Raw genomic sequence first — 18232 nt, 5'->3', positions numbered from 1 at the left:
TTGACAAAACCATCTCTATACGAACCTCACTGTGTGTCTTGGGGCACTGTCATGTTGAAACAGAAAAGGGTCTTCCCCAAACTTCTGTGGATCAATTTCTGGAATTTCCTGCACTTTAAAATGTTCTTTTACATAAAGAGCTACCTCTCTAACTGGATCTATCCATTGTAATGAGTTTGTAACCCTCTATATTATATTCATCCCCATCCTCCTTCCCAAGCACAGACATATGTATACACACGACATACACACATACACAAGCATGCACAAATACACGCACACACACATGTCCGCACACACACACACGCACACTCAGACACATGCACAATGCACACACACACACACACGTAACACACCCTCGTACTACTCCACTCTCCAGGTAGTGTGCCTGGATCAGCTTCCCAAAGCGGCTGGAGTTGTCATTTTGAGCCGTCTTTGCATTGCCAAATGCCTGGGGGGGGGGGGGGGTTGAGAGAGAGAGAGAGATCAGGGGACTGTGTAGTTCATTTTAAATTAGGAAGAGAGCAACATTGCATAGTAACTAAAATAAAATATATGTTGGTGTACTGGGAGACTGATGCAGAACCCTGCTCTGTTCTGTACTGAGTGACTCAGGCATGTGTGTGTGTGGGTGCCTCTGGGGGGGAGACTGTAAAACCCAGCTCTGACATTACTCAAGTGACAGGTTACAACACGCTACCTGAGAGGAGCAGGAAAATGAGCGGAATCCAGGAAACTGCAGCAGAATATCCCTGCAGGCCCCTCCCTCCCACCTGCAGGCCCCTCCCCCCCTGCAGGCCCCTCCCTCCCTCCCACCTGCAGGCCCCTCTCTCCACATCCCCCCCCCCCCCCCCCCAAAGGCCCCTCCCTCAACATCCCACTCCCCCAATGCAGGCACCTCCTCCCACCTGCAGGCCCCTCCCTCCACATTCACCCCCCCCCCCCCCCGAAGGCTACCCTCCACATCCCTCCCCCCCACCCCCCTGGAGGAGCCAGAGAGAAGTTCTGAAACAGGAGTCAGACAGAGGTTCTGAAACAGGTCACTGCAGCCCTTATAAAACACTGCTCCCTCCCCCACAGCTCACACGGGGGGGGAGGCTGATACAGGCCAATCAGGTGAAAGTTCCGCAGGGGGAATCCTGGGAAACTGGTAGAACCTGCTGCTCAGAGAGCCTCTGCAGGCAGCGCTGTCACTCTCGCGCCAAACGCGTTACCCTGACAACCAACAGTTAACACAGGCCTGTGTGCAGAGCTGATCACCAGCACACTGGTCTGGAACAGCAGCACACTGATCTGATTCAGCAGATAGGGCCTTCCCCAAACTGGTGGGGAGGCAGAGAATCATCTAGAATGTGATTGCATGCTGTAGCATTAAGATCTGCCTTCTTAGGTTGTCTAACCTAAACCATGAAAAACAGCCCAAGGGGTATCCAGATACTTTTGGTTATATAGTGTACTTTCAGTACTAACAGTATAAGCTATAGCTCAGCTTACAGTACAGCGTAGCTGGACTGTTCTCTACAAAAGAACACAATTAATTAATATAATGAAACCAGAGCACGCACTAACACAAACCATAGGCGTGATGGGGAATGTAGTGTTTTACCTGTAAGTGTGTTATTCAAATCTCGCACATCATACACGCTTAATGTGGTGATGCTATATGATGATGTAACACAATGCAGCAAGCCCTTACCTCCAGCACAGGCCCCGCCCCCAGGACGGTGCGCTCCACGCCATTGGCGTAGCCCTTGCGGCTGAGCGCGGTCAGGCAGTGGAGCAGGAAGTTGGCGCTCTGTGTCTTCCCGGAGCCGCTCTCCCCGGTGAGGACGACGCACTGGCTGGCGCCCTGGCGCAGCATGCTGTAGAAGGCCAGGTCCGCCACGGCGAACACGTGGGGTGCCAGCTGCCCGGGCCGGTGCCCGTCGTACAGCTTCACGTACTTGGGGTTGTACACCGGCAGGAACCTGAAGGGGTTAACAGCCAGCAGGACGCCGCCGGCGTAGGTGTAGATCTGGTTGCTGTGGAAACGGGTTCGCAGGTTGGCCAGGATGCTAGCCTCGGTCAGGATGGGCAGGTCACACAGGTTGTCGATGCCCTCCTCTGAGAGGGGGCAGTCGCCATGGTCACTGTTGCCATGGCTGCGCTCCTGCAGGTGGAAGTAGTACCCCTGACTCTGGGGGTGTGGCTTCTGGGCGTGGGGGGGCCACAGGAGGACCCTCTCCACAGGGCAGTCTGCCCCTTCCAGCACATGCTGCACTCCGCCCACCTCCCTCACCTCCACCAGCTCATGCAGCTTCCCCCCGCCTACCCCCAGCGTTGCCACGGCATCCTGCACCACACTGATCGCTGTCGCACCCCGGGGGACCACCAGCTTGCAGCAGCCTGCCGTGTGCCCCTGAAGTCTGGGGTAGATGAACAAGACGTAGCCCCCCCCACTGGCCCCGCCCTCCTCTGATGCTGTGTTGCCATTGGTCACATTCATTCTGGCCCTTGCAGAGAACCGTCAGCATTACTCTTCACCTCCGGGCTCACCATCAGGCACCTGAGATAAACAGGCACACATGACCACTGATATTATAATGGGGACATCCTGCATTAGACAGGCACACATGATCACTGATATTATAATGGGGACACCCTGGGATAGATAGGCACACATGATCACTGATATTATAATGGGGACACCCTGGGATAGATAGGCACACATGATCACTGATATTATAATGGGGACACCCTGGGATAAACAGGCACACATGATCACTGATATTATAATGGGGACACCCTGGGATAGACAGGCACACATGATCACTGATATTATTAGGAAATATGATGTCTACAACCAGTGCACTATTATTAAAACTGAGCTTGTTCACTAGAGTGAAAGATTTTGCTTAAGTAATTTAAAAAAAAAATAATCAGGGTCTGATTCTTTAAGTATTACAGAATACAACAGAGAACACACAGGTGGCTAACCTTTAGAATTTGTGGTGCAAATCAGAGTTCTTATTGCAGAGCCTGATGTGTAACCTGCATGTAAAGACCATGAAAAGCAAACATACACAAAGCCACAAGTACTCAGAATATACTGTACACACACACACACACACACACACACCTAATCTCACAGAAACAGACACACAAACACCGTTAGGTTCTGCTAGATTCGGTTAAGCTCTGTTAAGTTGTTAGGCTCTGCTGGGTTCTGCTGGGTTCTGATAGGCTCTGCTGGGTTCTGCTGGGTTCTGATAGGCTCTGCTGGGCTTTGCTGGGCTCTGATAGGCTCTGATGGGCTTTGCTGGGCTCTGCTGGGCTCTGATGGGCTTTGCTGGGTTCTGATTGGCTCTGATGGGCTTTGCTGGGCTTTGCTGGGCTCTGATAGGCTCTGCTGGGTTCTGCTGGGTTCTGATAGGCTTTGCTGGGCTTTGCTGGGCTTTGATGGGTTCTGATAGGCTCTGCTGGGCTCTGATGGGCTTTGATGGGCTCTGATGGGCTGTGCTGGGTTCTGATAGGCTTTGCTGGGCTCTGATAGGCTCTGATGGGTTCTGATGGGCTTTTCTGGGCTCTGATAGGGTCTGCTGGGCTCTGATAGGCTCTGATGGGCTTTGCTGGGCTCTGGTGGGCTTTGCTGGGCTCTGATAGGGTGGTGAGCTGTGTGGTGGAGAGAAATCTAATGCATGAAGCTGCAGCTGTGGGCCCTGCCCAGAATTCAACAGTGTAGTTGGAATGCTGGTGACGTAGGCAAGCCGTTGGGTTGACAGCAGGTCCAGACACGCTCACAGCAGGGCAGGAGAACCGCCCCAAACAGGCCCTTTCCAGCCCTGCGGAATCCAACTGAACAAAGCAGCTTAAGCTCCTACTGCAGCTGAAGACCACACCAGAGCCTTATCCATAAAGGCACCCCACTTTTAAAGGTTTCCCCGATTCTACCGGCTTGTGCGTGGGAGTGAAGCAGGGGCAACCAACCCTGTTCCTGGAGATCCACCATCCTGTATTTTTTCATTTTTACTCTAATTCAGCACACCTGATTCTACTCACTAGCAGCTCAGCAAAATCTTAGCTGGTGAATGAGACGTGCTTGGTTAGGGTTGGAGAGAAAACCTGCAGGACGGCTGATCTCCAGGAACAGGGTTGGGAACCGCTGCACTGAGGGGCCAGGCAGGTTTGTGAACCCCTTATAGGGTGAGGCTCCCGTGTCACAGAAGTCACTGACTTTTTGAAGCCAAATAGGTCACGGCTGCCCAACCCTGTTCCTGGAGATGTACCGTCCTGTAGGTTTTCACTCCAACCCTAACAAAGCACACCTCATTCAACAGTTAGCGTTCTCGCTGAGCTGCTAATTAGTAGAATCATGTGTGCCAGATTAAAGTTGGAGTGAAAACCTACAGGACAGTAGATCTCAAGGAACGGGCTTGGGCAGCCCTGAAATAGGTGGTTCTCTGCATCAAGTTTTGATTGGCTGAAGCTGATGAGCTACAGTGAGTGAATCATAGCTCCACCCCTTTGGAGCGGGTGAAACTTTGCTCTCCCATCAGAGATGGTTCTGTGTGCTCTCTCCCTCTCTGACCCCATTTCACCCCTCTCCCCACCAGGAAACGCACAGCCGTTCGATCAATAAATAACTTGAGTCCTGTGCCATTCCAGACCCATGCAACACTTAGAACACACACATCATTTAACAGGCTTTTCCCAGAAATGATCAGGTTCACGGGTTCAGACAGCGTGTGCTTCTCCTGCGACGGCTGCCCAGCTGGCTGCGCAGATGGCCGATTGGGCTGTGCAGCCACTACAGCTGCTGACTGTAAGCCCATGATTGACCAGCAGCTGATTGGCCAGTGGCTGCACCCTGGTGTAATGAGGTAGAATATACATTAAGTGTAAGCTGACAACATCACTCTCTCCCACCAACCAATCAGACGGCAGGCCGTAGTGTGGTAAAATGCCACAAACCAATCAAACTGCAGGCCAAACTGCAGCTAAATGCAATGATCCCATCAGACAGCAGCTAGACAGATTTTTATGTTTGCTAACAAAGTAAAATGTTCATATGCACATCATCTGGGAACACAGCACAGCAGAACAAGCTGCTTTGGGGTTCATGTTCTGACTGTAAAACACAAACCTACTGATGCCCTACACCAGCCATTATAAAGCCTGTCTGTATCAGATATTCTTCATCACACACAAGTACTGCTGGATCAATGAAAAATATATAAAACACACTAAATATTCATATTTAAATTTCCTCAATGTAAAGGAATTAACCTATGGACCCACAATAGAGGTCTAAATATACACAAACACACGCATGCACACGCGTGCGCGCGCACGCACGCACGCACACACACAAGCAGTGTGATATTCTTACTGGAAGAAGCTCATTGTCGTAGTGCTTTGCTGTAATAAAGATTCTGAATTCATCATTCAGATGCACAACTACACTGCTAAATCCGAAGAAAAAACAGCCTGACATAAAGAGTCTAAGGTTAAACAGTCTAAAATCTACTATTCAAACTCTACTGTGGGCTAGGTTTGAACGACTCCTGCATTACTGACCCCAGAGTAACTCCTGGTGTTTTACTCAGAGGGGTACTCTAGTGACAGAGTGATGATTGACAGAGTGATGGAGGGGTACTCTAGTGACAGAGTGATCAGTGACAGAGTGATGGAGGGGTACTCTAGTGACAGAGTGATGGAGTGACCGAGTGATGGAGGAGTACTCTAGTGACAGAGTGATGAATGACAGAGCGATGGAGGGATACTCTAGTGACAGAGTGATGGAGTGACAGACTGATGGAGGGATACTCTCTAGTTACTGATGGAGGAATACTCTGCAGGTAATACACAAGAGTCAGTGTCTGCTGTATTAACCTTTTAAAAAGAATCTATCCTTCAATCAAAACTGGCCTCAGCCTCTCAACACGAACAGAAACCATTTCTTTTGGGTTCTGCCTTCATCACAGACTCTGAGATTAGCCTGATATCTGTGGCATGTGCAAGATAAGCCTCATCTACAAAACACACCAACGCAGGCCGCGTTACCCACAATCCACCTCTCACATGCAAGCTATACCACGCAACCTTTTGGGGTCATAGCTGCAAATAAGGATATTAATGACGACTTTTACCAGGCACCAAAAAATTTGCCGCTTACAACTTCACCTGTACGCATTTCCTGAAAACAAAACAATAACCACTGGGGCTCGCACTTCGTTCATCGTTGTGTTCAGAATGCTATAAACTCACTGCCTGATATTCGTACTGTCATAGGAATATCCTATGATTTAAAGGCCAATTTAAAAAATAAAAAAAACGTCGCGACTTAAATTCTGCGACGTTGGCATCACAACCACGCGTAAAACAGAACGTTTTTCGCCGGTGAAACTGGTAATCTATGCATTTGCATGATCGCGAGGACTGCGATCCGTTCTGAGCGTTGATGCAAATATCCACACTGTACAGGTCCGTTGAGTTTTTATTTATACCTTAGATGAGAGAAATAACCTAAATACAGGAGATTACTTTTACTTTTGTAATGTAGCCTAGTTAAAAGTGCAGTCTCGAGGATCAAATATTCCCTAGGTCTGCCCAGGACCCCTCGAGCTCAGGCGTGTTAATTATTTTCCTGTCAATGTGCCCGAAAATTTCCCTGAGAAACACGCGACCGGCCTTAATACTAAAAATTGCCTTTCTATCAAAAAGTGTCTCCATGAAGAAAGTCAGTCTAGCCTGAAAAGAAAAGGCTATCCCAAAAAAAAAACAAGTTTGGCGAAGTTTACTTGATAATAATCTAGTCAATAAAATAAGCAGAAATAATATAATGCACAAAAATCGCAAACTTACCCTGTTTCAAAGTGTCGTCATCTCAGTCTCATATGGGTACGAAATACCCAGAAGTTTACTTTCTCTTCCAAGTGACAAATGAGCACAGGTAAGCAGGCGAACGTTCACGCAATACTATCGGCTACAGGTAAGCAACAAAGCTTTCGGAAGTGTTGGTCGGAAATACCCAGCACGAACTTTATAGCAAAATCCTGAATGTAAACCTGCGAATTAGAAGCTATTTTGTGTTTTACGAAGTAGCTGAACAAATCACACCTAGTTTCAAATGTTTTCGATTCACAGAGACTGGCTTTTGGATTCGCTACAACAGCTTCTCTGCTTCCTTGTGCTTCTACTAAATGGAATGCCGTAAAGACAGTTGAGGTTGATGTTTCTTTTCTCCTCGCCGCCGACACGCATTCGTCGATAATTGGTGTATACTTGTCACGTATTAACTGAAGGCGGTTGAAATGTTGTTTACGCAGAGAAAAGAAACTATGAAATAATAGGCGTGAGAGCACTACAATTATTCGTACCCATCAGCGCCTTGTGCAGTGCCTACGATAATACAGCTCAGCTCGTATTACGGGGACGGTGGGCTACAGAATAGTTCAGTCCCCAAACGTTGGTTTTGTGAACAGATCAATACTTCAGTGGGTGGAATCATTCAACACGACTCTGCTTTCTGTTCGGTTTAGATCAGGGGGATCTTTCACGAAAGAGGGTTACCGAGTTTGCTTGGTAATTGCACCGAATAAACCCGGAACCCTCTCAAATCTAAAACATGGACTGAAATAAAAGGAGCTGTTCCGGGTTTTAGCGCAGTTATCCAGCTAGCCCAGTAATCTGTGTCGTGAAATACCCCGTTCCGTTCAGCTAAGCGTGCTTGAGCTGGCAAAGATCTATCCATACACCTTAACATAAGCACGTGGACCTATAAATTGATTGATTAATGCTCGGTTCCATATAAAATAATTATGTTCGTATCTGATATTTTTCCCCTCTTCATATTTTGTTCTTCACATAATTGGTTGCACATTTCATTATATATGCTACATTTACTTGTAAACATATGTAAAAGTGAGCTCTCCAGCACTGCAACTTTGTTTTCTCAAACTTTTATTCCATATGTTATACGATCTGGTACATTGTGGACGTTTGGTGATGTCTTTCCTGTAAACATTTGCTCCAACGATGAGAATCAGAACTATTTAAACAATATTGATGGAAAAGCTTATGAAAATATACAATCAGTTAAAATGTGTTTTTTTTTTTTTTTTAATTTATGCCAGGCTTGCAGAACTCTGGTCCTGAGGGTCAGGCTGTGCGCTGGTTTTTGTTCCCATCAATTACTTTAGTTTTATAAGCTGGTTCACTTCTGTACGTGAGCACTGTAAATACTTTCGGATACACTTTGCAGTCTGCGGCTGCAGCTGGTGCTTATACAAATACCAGCTCAAAATATGATTGAGCTAATTTAATGATAAGAGCAGAAGTGGGCACAAACGCTAGAAGGGACAGGCCCTTGTTGTGCACCCTGCACGGCCCTTGCTTCGGTTGTTTCTGTTGCATTGTGTGAGATAATCATCTCGCATCTGTGAGCGCAGAACGGCCTCTAGTGGCAGACAAAGAAATGACACAATCGGGCTCGTCAGTCGTGGGCTATTCAGATTACCCCACTCAAATGTACAGTTTACCGTTTTGTACACATGCAGTCCATTTATAGAGGTGGACATCCACTGAGACAGATGAAGTTAATTACATTGCTTAAGGCTAAAATGGCACACCTGGGAATCGAACATCACCTGAGGAAATGCCAGCCTAATTCCATTAGCCTTATGCTACTCTACTAACATAGCATAACATATCACAGCATAGCATAATATAGCATAGCATAACATAATGACGAGAACAGGCCATTCAGCCCAACAATGCTCACCATTGTACCTAGTGCTCTGATTACCTACAGACTAGATAGTATCTAACACCGTATCAAGCCTGGTCGTAAAAATTGTGAGAGTACTCTGGGGCAGGGATACAGGTTCTGTGAGAGTACTCTGGGGCAGGGATCCAGGTTCTGTGAAATGCACAATTAAGTAAAACAATAATAACATTAAATATAACCCTAAAGTCAATCTAAAAAAATGCTTTTTCAAAAGTGACTAACAACTGTCAACTGTCTCTGCTTTCCTAATGTTAACAGGGAGCTTGGGAGCCTTCACAGAGAAGGGTCTGTCATCTTTAGTTTTTGTCTGGAGTACCAGTCCCCAGTCCCTAGTCCTCCAGGCCTCCAGTCCTCCAGGCCTCAGTCCTCCAGTCCCCAGTCCTCAGTCCCCAGTCCTCCAGTCCTCCAGTCCCCAGTCCTCCAGTCCTCAGTCCCCAGTCCTCCAGTCCTCCGGGCCCCAGTCCTCAAGTCCTCAGTCCTCAGTCCCCGGTCCTCCAGTCCTCAGTCCCCAGTCCTCAGTCCCAGTCCTCCAGTCCTCAGTCCCCAGTCCCTCAGTCCTCCAGTCCTCAGTCCTCCAGTGCCCAGTCCCAGTCCTCAGTGCTCCAGTCCTCAGTCCTCAGTCCCCAGTCCCCCAGTCCCCAGTCCTCCAGCTCAGTCCCAGTCCCAGCCTCCAGTCCCCAGTCCTCCAGTCCTCAGTCCCCAGTTCTCCAGGCCTCAGTCCCCAGTCCTCCAGTCCCCAGTCCTCAGTCCCCAGTCCTCCAGTCCCCAGTTCTCCAGGCCTCAGTCCCCAGTCCTCCAGTCCTCCAGTCCTCAGTCCCCAGTCCTCCAGTCCCCAGTCCTCCAGGCCTCAGTCCTCAAGTCCTCAGTCCTCAGTCCCCAGTCCTCCAGTCCTCAGTCCTCCAGTCCTCAGTCCCCCAGTCCCCAGTCCCCAGTCCTCCAGGCCTCAGTCCTCAGTGCTCCAGTCCTCCAGTCCTCAGTCCCCAGTCCTCCAGTCCCCAGTCCTCCAGGCCTCAGTCCCCAGTTCTCCAGGCCTTTGTCCCCAGTCCTCCAGGCCTCAGTCCTCCAGTCCCCAGTCCACAGTCCTCCAGTCCTCAGTCCCCAGTCCTCCAGTCCTCAGTCCCCAGTCCTCCAGTCCTCCAGTCCTCCAGTCCCCAGTCCACAGTCCTCCAGGCCTCAGTCCTCCAGTCCTCAGTCCCCAGTCCTCCAGTCCTCCAGGCCTCAGTCCCCAGTCCTCCAGTCCTCAGTCCCCAGTTCTCCAGGCCTCAGTCCCCAGTCCTCCAGTCCTCCAGTCCTCAGTCCCCAGTCCTCCAGGCCTCAGTGCTCCAGTCCCCACTGATGTGCACATGGACGCGGTTTATCATCCTGATCCCCAAGGAGCTCTGCTCCATGTTTTACATGATTGGACTCGTACCTCAACACTTAAGTTCCAGTGATATGGAATTTACGATTCAGTGATTCCTGAGTTAGAACTCAAGACTAATGTCACAACTGCAGCCAGTGCTTTATCTCCACCGAGGCTCTGTATGAAGCAAATAAAAGCTACAAAATTGCAAAAGATGTCCACTCCTGACTCCTTTAATCTGGAGAAATACATAATTATTTTTTTTCCTTCAGAGTCATATTTGCACAAACATTCCCCTGCAACATGAACATGGACAAACTTTGATGTTTTTGCCCATGAACGATGCATCTAACAGAATATTAATGGCAAAAGTATTATGCATAATAAAAATTTTAGTATCCAACAAAATGGACAGGCAACTGTGGGTTGGAATATGTAACTATTGCTGTAAAATAATGAATAATCCATATCAAGCATCCATCTTGCTCTGGCATGCACATGCCACTGGCTACCGGTCGCTGCCAGGATCCAGTTCAAAGCCCTGACCCTTGCCTACACTGCTGCCAACAGGACAGCCCCCATCTACTTGCAGGACATGGCTCGATTCTATGTGCCTGCTCGACCACTCCGCTCTGCGGCAGCAGGGCGCCTTGTAACCCCTCCCACCCGCCCAAAGGGATCACAGAGCTTCTCCACCCTAGCTCCCCAGTGGTGGAACGAACTCCCTGTCCCTCTCCGAACCTCCCCCTCACTACCCATCTTCCGCCGTGGCCTGAAGACTCATCTCTTCAGACTATACCTAGACTAACCACCACCACGCTGTATATTTCACCCTAAATCCCCCCCCCCCCCTTTTTTTCACGACACTTGTTACATGTTGCCCCATCCCAGCACTTTTTGGTAATTTGTATTTGTCCTAATACTGTAGCTTATTCTTCTGCTTAGTTGGCTTTGTAGAGGTTAGGTCTGAATAGTGTTCACTGTGTGAACTAAACTGTGTTCTTGGCTAGAAATAGCTGTACAAAATAAGTATTGTACCTTACTGAACCTGTGTTTAGCAGTTGTCTATGACCATGAAATGCACTTTTGTACGTCGCTTTGGATAAAAGCGTCTGCCAAATAAATGTAATGTAATGTAATGTAATGTAAACCACTGACTGAATTATGGTCCCCTGAGCCTGGTATTAAGGTCCCTTCTCCTGAACTCATACAACTGGGCTTGCTTTATGCTGATTGGTTACTGATGATGCAATGGAATTCCTTCAGGCTTGCTGCATGCTGATTGGCAGGTGATGAGGTAATGACACACCATTAGACTCCACTCCTGTTCCTGCTGAACTGAGCCAGCTTCCTGTCTGCACACTGATACAGTTCAGCAGGCACTGGAGGTTACAGCCCTGCTTACATCATCACCCTGTGCCTAGAAATACACTGAGCCCCTCCCACTTACCTGGCTGCCACACAGTCCTAACCATAGAGCTGGAAGTCACAGCTACTTGGACAAAAGGCCTGTGGTCTCTGCAAATCCCCCCCCCTGGTCTGAACCACCACCTACCAACCTCACACTATGAACCACCACCTACCAACCTCACACTATGAACCACCACCTACCAACCTCGCACTATGAACCACCACCTACCAACCTCGCACTATGAACCACCACCTACCAACCTCGCACTATGAACCACCACCTACCAACCTCACACTATAAACCAGGAACCTCATATTTTTACCCATAAATCTCTGAATGCCATTAACTTTGAACTGGCCCTGCTGTCCTGGCCACACCCTTTCCTCACTCCTGCTAGCTGGGAACAGGTGAAATTGCATTGGGTGGTTTTCTCTCGCTCTCTCTCTGTATCTCTATCTCCATACTTCTATCACCAAATCGTCATCTCTCTGAGAAAAACACCCAAGACTCTTCTGTGTTACTGTAGACAGAGGTGCATCCTGTGTGAAGGGCCGGAGGTCCCGCTGACTGTCCCGTCGACAGAGTGGAAATCCCTGGCAATGTGATTTAAGTTTTTTGATTTTTTAATCAAATCACGGTGCCAGAGACCCACTCCGCCTGGACGGGCTGGGGGGGCCACAGGCTGGGTGCAGACAGGCTGGGTGGAGTCGGGTGCAGACAGGTGCTCCCCCTGGAAGACAGCCAGAGACCCTGTAGAGAGTAGTGACTAAAATCTCCAAATCATCCACATGAATGGGCTGGGGCGGGGCTGGGGTGGGGCTGGGCTGGGGCTGGGCTGGGCTGGGGCGGGGCAGGGGTGTAGGGGGGCCAGACTTCCTTCAGCACAGTTTAGTGTCTGTAGTGAACTTGTGTCCACAGTGACTGCAGAACATGATTGTGGATGATGATTGAGGAAGATGATTGAGGAAGATGATTGTGGAAGGTGATAGTGGATGTTTATTTGATCAGATCCGCTGTGCCTGGCAGCCTTTTCTCCTCGTGATTCATTCTGCATTAGTGCATTTTTGAGACACAAAAATGCACAACAAAAGACTGTAAACTAATATCTCCCATTCCCGCTAACCACACACATTTGCATACTGTACCATTAATAGCACACTGTCCATGTTTCTTTTTAAGCCTGTAGGAGGAATGAGCTCACCTACAAAACAAACCAAGATGAAGAATGTAAGTGTGTAATGTGTATATTGGCAGGCCTCCCTTACAGGAAACCAGGGAATGTCAAACAACAGAAAATGTGGAGCAGCCATTTCAATCAATAAAACATTTCACTGCAGAGTCCTCAATTACAGATAAAACCACCCAATGCACAATAACCAGCATCTGCAGATAAGAGCTCAATCACTAGTCTCTGCGGACCTAAGGAAGCCATTTAATAATTCCATAAAACTTCCACAATCCCCCTAATGCATCAGCGGAGATTGGTGGTGACTTTAATTCCCCTTTTAAATCGAAACGGAATAGATCATTTCCTCTTAAAGTGCAAAATAAAAACCCACACAGTTATAAAGGAGAGGGGAGGGGAGCTTCCTCAGCCTCCAGAGAACAGTCTCTCTGCTGCTCACAGATGGATGTCAGTTCTGCAAATTAGTGACAAACTCAACCCCAAGACCTGCAATCCTTTTATCCACCCAGTTTCACCCTCAGATTGCTTATAAAATCAACATGCAACCAAACCACCACACTCACACATCCCAGAGATAGCAATTCAGCATTTAGCACCAAACCACCACTTCGCCTACATCCCAGAGATAGCAATTTAGCACCAAACCACCACTCTCACACATCCCAGAGATAGCAATTTAGCATTTACCACCAAACCACCACCTCGCCTACATCCCAGAGATAGCAATTTAGCATTTAGCACTAAACCACCACTCTCCTACATCCCAGAGATAGCAATTTAGCATTTAGCACTAAACCACCACTCTCCTACATCCCAGAGATAGCAATCTAGCACATAGCACCAAACCACCACTCTCATACAGCCCAGACATAGCAATTTAGCATTTAGCACCAAACCACCACTCTCCTACATCCCAGAGATAGCAATTTAGCATTTAGCACCAAAAACCACTCTCATGCGCTGACATTTTAAATTTGGCAATAAAAGAAGTTACCGACTATGCAGCAGTGGTGTGCAGACAGAACTGCAGCCGTTTATAAACAGCACAGGTGTACACAGCTGGGAAAGGAAGGAATTGGGGCTGCTCACCCAATTTTGCTTTCCACCTGTCAGTCCTTTTCTCCCATTCCTTCAGACCCCCCACCCCCACAAGCACCTGAGGTAAAGGCAAATGGGGGGGGTCCTGGAGATCTACCGTCCTGTAGGTTTTCTCTCCAACCATAATTGGGTGCACATGATTCTACTAATTAGCAGCTCAACAAGACATCTAGCTGTTGAATGAGGTGTGCTTTGATAGGACTGGATTGAAATCTACAGGTTGCTACATCTCCAGGAACAGGGTTGGTTACTCCTGCTCTACAGCATGTTAACGTCATCATTCTGTTTCTGGCAGCATTTCATCCGCAACCAACCTTGTTGATTGGCCCTGGAGCATCGGTGCTGTCCAAACCGCCACACTGCACGGGACGCGGTGCAGCACAATGTGTTCTGCAGCTGGTCGACACATGAATGGCCGAGCAGCTGAACCGAGACACGACAGAAACTACAGAACACTTAACATTATCCATTACTTCAAATAAGCATTTTTCAAAAGTTGATTTAAAACGCCAAACCTGAGTGTTTGGGCATTCAATTAATTCCCTTGAAATTATTCACATCCTACTGCTCTTTCAAACAAACTTTTAAACATTTCCGTTTGGTTCTTTTCGTATAAGGAAAAGGCTATCACGGTTTAACCTGAAGAGAACGTTCCACCTGCCTGTGAAAGGCACTGACCTTTTGGTAACAACACACCAGCATCGGAAGCCAGTACCTTCCCCCTCAAGACTTTACCTCGACATTTTGATGCTTCTTTAATTTAGATTTAGCAAATCTAAATTAAATTTACCAGATTTTAATTAGAGCTAGCATTTTGTCCCACTTCGATGTTGACAAACAAACGTATTGCAGAATCCGTTAAAGCAAGAAATCTACATGCGAATTGGTCATGAACACGAAGTCCACTCCACAATGCTGAGTTGACCGCAATATCGCTACACCTAAAAACTCTTTTCTGCTCCAGGCTCGCCGTTTCCAAGCACTGAAGTGGCAATCAAAACACGCGAGAGAAACTTGATCTTCAGTCCACCCTGTAATGTAATGTTTCAGTTCAAGTCACGACACACACACACACACCGAAGTTTTCCGTCAGCGACCGTCGCTGTCCGTCCCGATGTGTCCCGCTGATAATGTAGTATCCGAGGTCTCGCCCACTGTATCCAGAAACTGCACGGAACTAAAAGACCATCAGAGCGCCGCCGCATCTGAGAACTTGCGAAAACGCCCCAAGGGTGTCTACATTAAAACTTTCTCATAACTCAGCAGAGACGTTTGTTTAATTTTGCCTATTGAGTCAAAACCGTGGAGATTTATACGACTCTTCCCCTGAGGAGAAACGCATAGTCCGTTTAATCAAATTTGGCAGTTAATTATTTTTTTAAAATACGTTTCCCGCTGTCACCCTCCAGACAGAAATTTTCTCCGGGCTCTCATGAGAACGGTTCAGCGCAAAGGTTGCACAAGAAACAGAAAAACGTACAGACTGAATTCATGCTGGAGACGAGATCTAACAGCGGTTTAATCCATAAAATGTAATCCTCAAAGTGTTGCACGCGATCCGGGTAGGGGGAGGGGCGACGCGCAACACACACGGGAACGGTTCAACAGTAGCCTACACATATGAGGAGTAGCCTACGGACAGAGACACCCCCCCCCCCCCCCCCCCCCCCCCGCCGCGTGCTCCCCACTCTCCAAAGTTTCTGAAATCAGAATCAGAATCAGAATCAGAATCAAGTTTTATTGCCAAGTAGGTTTACACATACGAGGAATTTGTTTTGGTCAGGTGGTGCATAACAGTGAACATAAAATAAGATAAATAAAATGAAATAAACATAGTGCAATAAAAACATAACAGACATAAAATAACATAAACATAGTGCAAACGGTAAACAGTAAACAATAAACAATAGTGCAAGGGGATAAAGTGTTATAAGTACAGGTGCTGTCTGTTTGGTGTCCGTGGGGGTCAGGATAACAGTACAGTATCAGTGGGGGTCCCGGGCCTTGTTGATGAGGCCAGCTGCAGTCGGGAAAAAACTGTTCTTGTGTCGTGAGGTTTTGGTCCTGATGGACCGCAGCCTCCTGCCGGAGGGGAGTGTTTGAAAGAGTTTGTGTCCAGGGTGGGAGGGGTCGGCCACCAATCTTTCCTGCCCGCCTCAGGGCCCTGGAGGTGTGCAGGTCCTGGAGGGATGGCAGATTGCAGCCAATCACCCTCTCAGCAGCGCAAATGATACGCTGCAGTCTGCCCTTGTCCTTGGCAGTGGCAGCAGCGTACCAGATGGTGATGGAGGAGGTGAGGATGGACTCAATGATGGCAGTGTAGAAGTGCACCATCATTGTCATTGGCAGGTTGAACTTCTTCAGCTGCCGCAGGAAGTACATCCTCTGCTGAGCCTTCTTGGTGAGGGAGGTGATGTTCAGCTCCCACTTGAGGTCCTGGGTGATGATGGTGCCCAGGAAGCAGAAGGACTCCACAGTGTCGACTGGGGAGTCATGCAGGGTGATGGGGCCGGTGGGGCTGCGTTCCTTCTGAAGTCCACTACCATCTCTACTGTCTTTAGGGCGTTGAGCTCCAGGTTGTTATGGCTGCACCAGGACACCAGATGTTCAATCTCTCTCCTGTAGGCAGACTCATCCCCACCAGAGATGAGTCCAATGAGAGTGGTGTCGTCTGCAAACTTCAGGAGCTTGACTGACTGATGACTGGAGGTGCAGCTATTGGTATACAGGGAGAAGAGTAGAGGAGAAAGGACGCAGCCTTGAGGGGAGCCGGTGCTGATGGTCCGGGAGTCGGAGACGTGTTTCCCCAGCTTCACGTGCTGCTTCCTGTCAGACAGGAAGTCGGTGATCCACCTGCAGGTGCAGTCAGGCACGTGCAGCTGGGAAAGCTTGTCCTGTAGTAGAGCCGGGATGATGGTATTGAAGGCGGAGCTGAAGTCCACAAACAGGATCCTGACATAGGTTCCTGCAGTGTCCAGGTGCTGGAGGATGAAGTGGAGGGCCATGTTTACAGCATCGTCCACAGAGAAAGAGTATGGGATCAGAGGTGCGAGAATGTGTTCTTAAAGAGGCTGAACCTGAAGTCAGCACAGCCTAGTGTTCTCACTTCACAGGAAAAGAGGCTTATGCTGAGGCCCACATGAGCTCAGCTGAATCTGAGCTCTGTGTGGAAATGAGTTGGACAGAGATAGCCTGATGCTAAGGCTAGCGTACCTCACCTCTTGGTGCTTGTGTGTGCAGTAGTGTGTTGTGGCCATGGTGTTTGTGTATGTAGTAGTGTGTTGTGGCCATGGTGCTCAGTAGTGAGTTGTGGCCATGGTGCTTGTGTGTGCAGTAGTGAGTTGTGGCCATGGTGTTTGTGTGTGCAGTAGTGAGTGCCCTGATTGGACTGTAACTTATTTCAGTTGCAGTTTTTGTGCCAGCTCAGGAATGAGAGCGCGTGCAGCTGGGCTCTGAGACACTCACGCCAGACTGTCCACTTCCTGCTTGGGCTGGGCTCTGAGACATTCATGCCAGACTGTCCACTTCCTGCTTGGGCTGGGCTCTGAGATGTTCACGCCAGACTGTCCACTTCTGCTGGCTGGCCTGAGATGTACGCCAGTGTCCACTTCCTGCTTGGGCTGGGCTCTGAGATGTTCACGCCAGACTGTCCACTTCCTGCTTGGGCTGGGCTCTGAGATGTTCACGCCAGATTGTCCACTTCCTGCTTGGGCTGGGCTCTGAGATGTTCACGCCAGACTGTCCACTTCCTGCTTCTTGTGTTCGCTCTGATTGATTTATCCAAGTGCGCAAAGAGCTTAAGAAAGTCTTATGACATTCAGGAATCAGTATCAGTGTAATGAGAAAATGCCTCCTAAAAAAAGATTTCCCATTTCAAATGCAAATTCAGGGATGCTTTAGCCCTCAGGGGCGGTTCACCCTGCAGATCACAGAGCACTGTACAGTGCAGGGAGAGAAGAGGGATCGTCCACAGAGCACTGTACAGTGCAGGGAGAGAAGAGGGATCGTCCACAGAGCACTGTACAGTGCAGGGAGAGAAGAGGGATCGTCCACAGAGCACTGTACAGTGCAGGGAGAGAAGAGGGATCGTCCACAGAGCACTGTACAGTGCAGGGAGAGAAGAGGGATCGTCACAGGCACTGTACAGTGCAGGGAGAGAAGGATCGTCCACAGCACTGTACGGCAGGGAGAGAAGAGGGATCGTCCACAGAGCACTGTACAGTGCAGGGAGAGAAGAGGGATCGTCCACAGAGCACTGTACAGTGCAGGGAGAGAAGAGGGATCGTCCACAGAGCACTGTACAGTGCAGGGAGAGAAGAGGGATCGTCCACAGAGCACTGTACAGTGCAGGGAGAGAAGAGGGATCGTCCACAGAGCACTGTACAGTGCAGGGAGAGAAGAGGGATCGTCCACAGAGCACTGTACAGT

General features: G+C 48.8%; 1 protein-coding gene across 7 annotated transcripts in view; it reads right to left on the bottom strand.

The window, feature by feature from the left end:
* The window catches only part of LOC135258084 (unconventional myosin-IXb-like), a 51703-nt gene extending 37803 nt beyond the window's left edge, over positions 1-13900 (bottom strand). For 2 of the 7 annotated variants that reach the window (XM_064341306.1, XM_064341311.1), the window contains exons 1-3: positions 6844-7673; positions 1697-2545; positions 357-451 (exon numbers count right to left, since the gene is read on the bottom strand). In XM_064341306.1, coding sequence (XP_064197376.1) covers positions 357-451; positions 1697-2485 — 884 coding nt within the window. In that variant the 5' untranslated portion in view covers positions 2486-2545; positions 6844-7673. Of the gene's footprint in view, positions 1-356; positions 452-1696; positions 2546-2976; positions 3031-6843; positions 7677-13795 lie in introns of those variants that run through there. The other 5 variants (XM_064341307.1, XM_064341308.1, XM_064341312.1 and 2 more) reach the window with 5 other exon arrangements.
* Positions 13901-18232: the final 4332 nt, after the last annotated feature.

Source organism: Anguilla rostrata, chromosome 6, assembly GCF_018555375.3.
Source record: "Anguilla rostrata isolate EN2019 chromosome 6, ASM1855537v3, whole genome shotgun sequence".
NCBI classification, from domain to species: Eukaryota; Metazoa; Chordata; class Actinopteri; order Anguilliformes; family Anguillidae; genus Anguilla; species Anguilla rostrata.
Note: the sequence above shows the minus strand (reverse complement) of the source record. Positions and strands in the feature narration are given on the sequence as shown.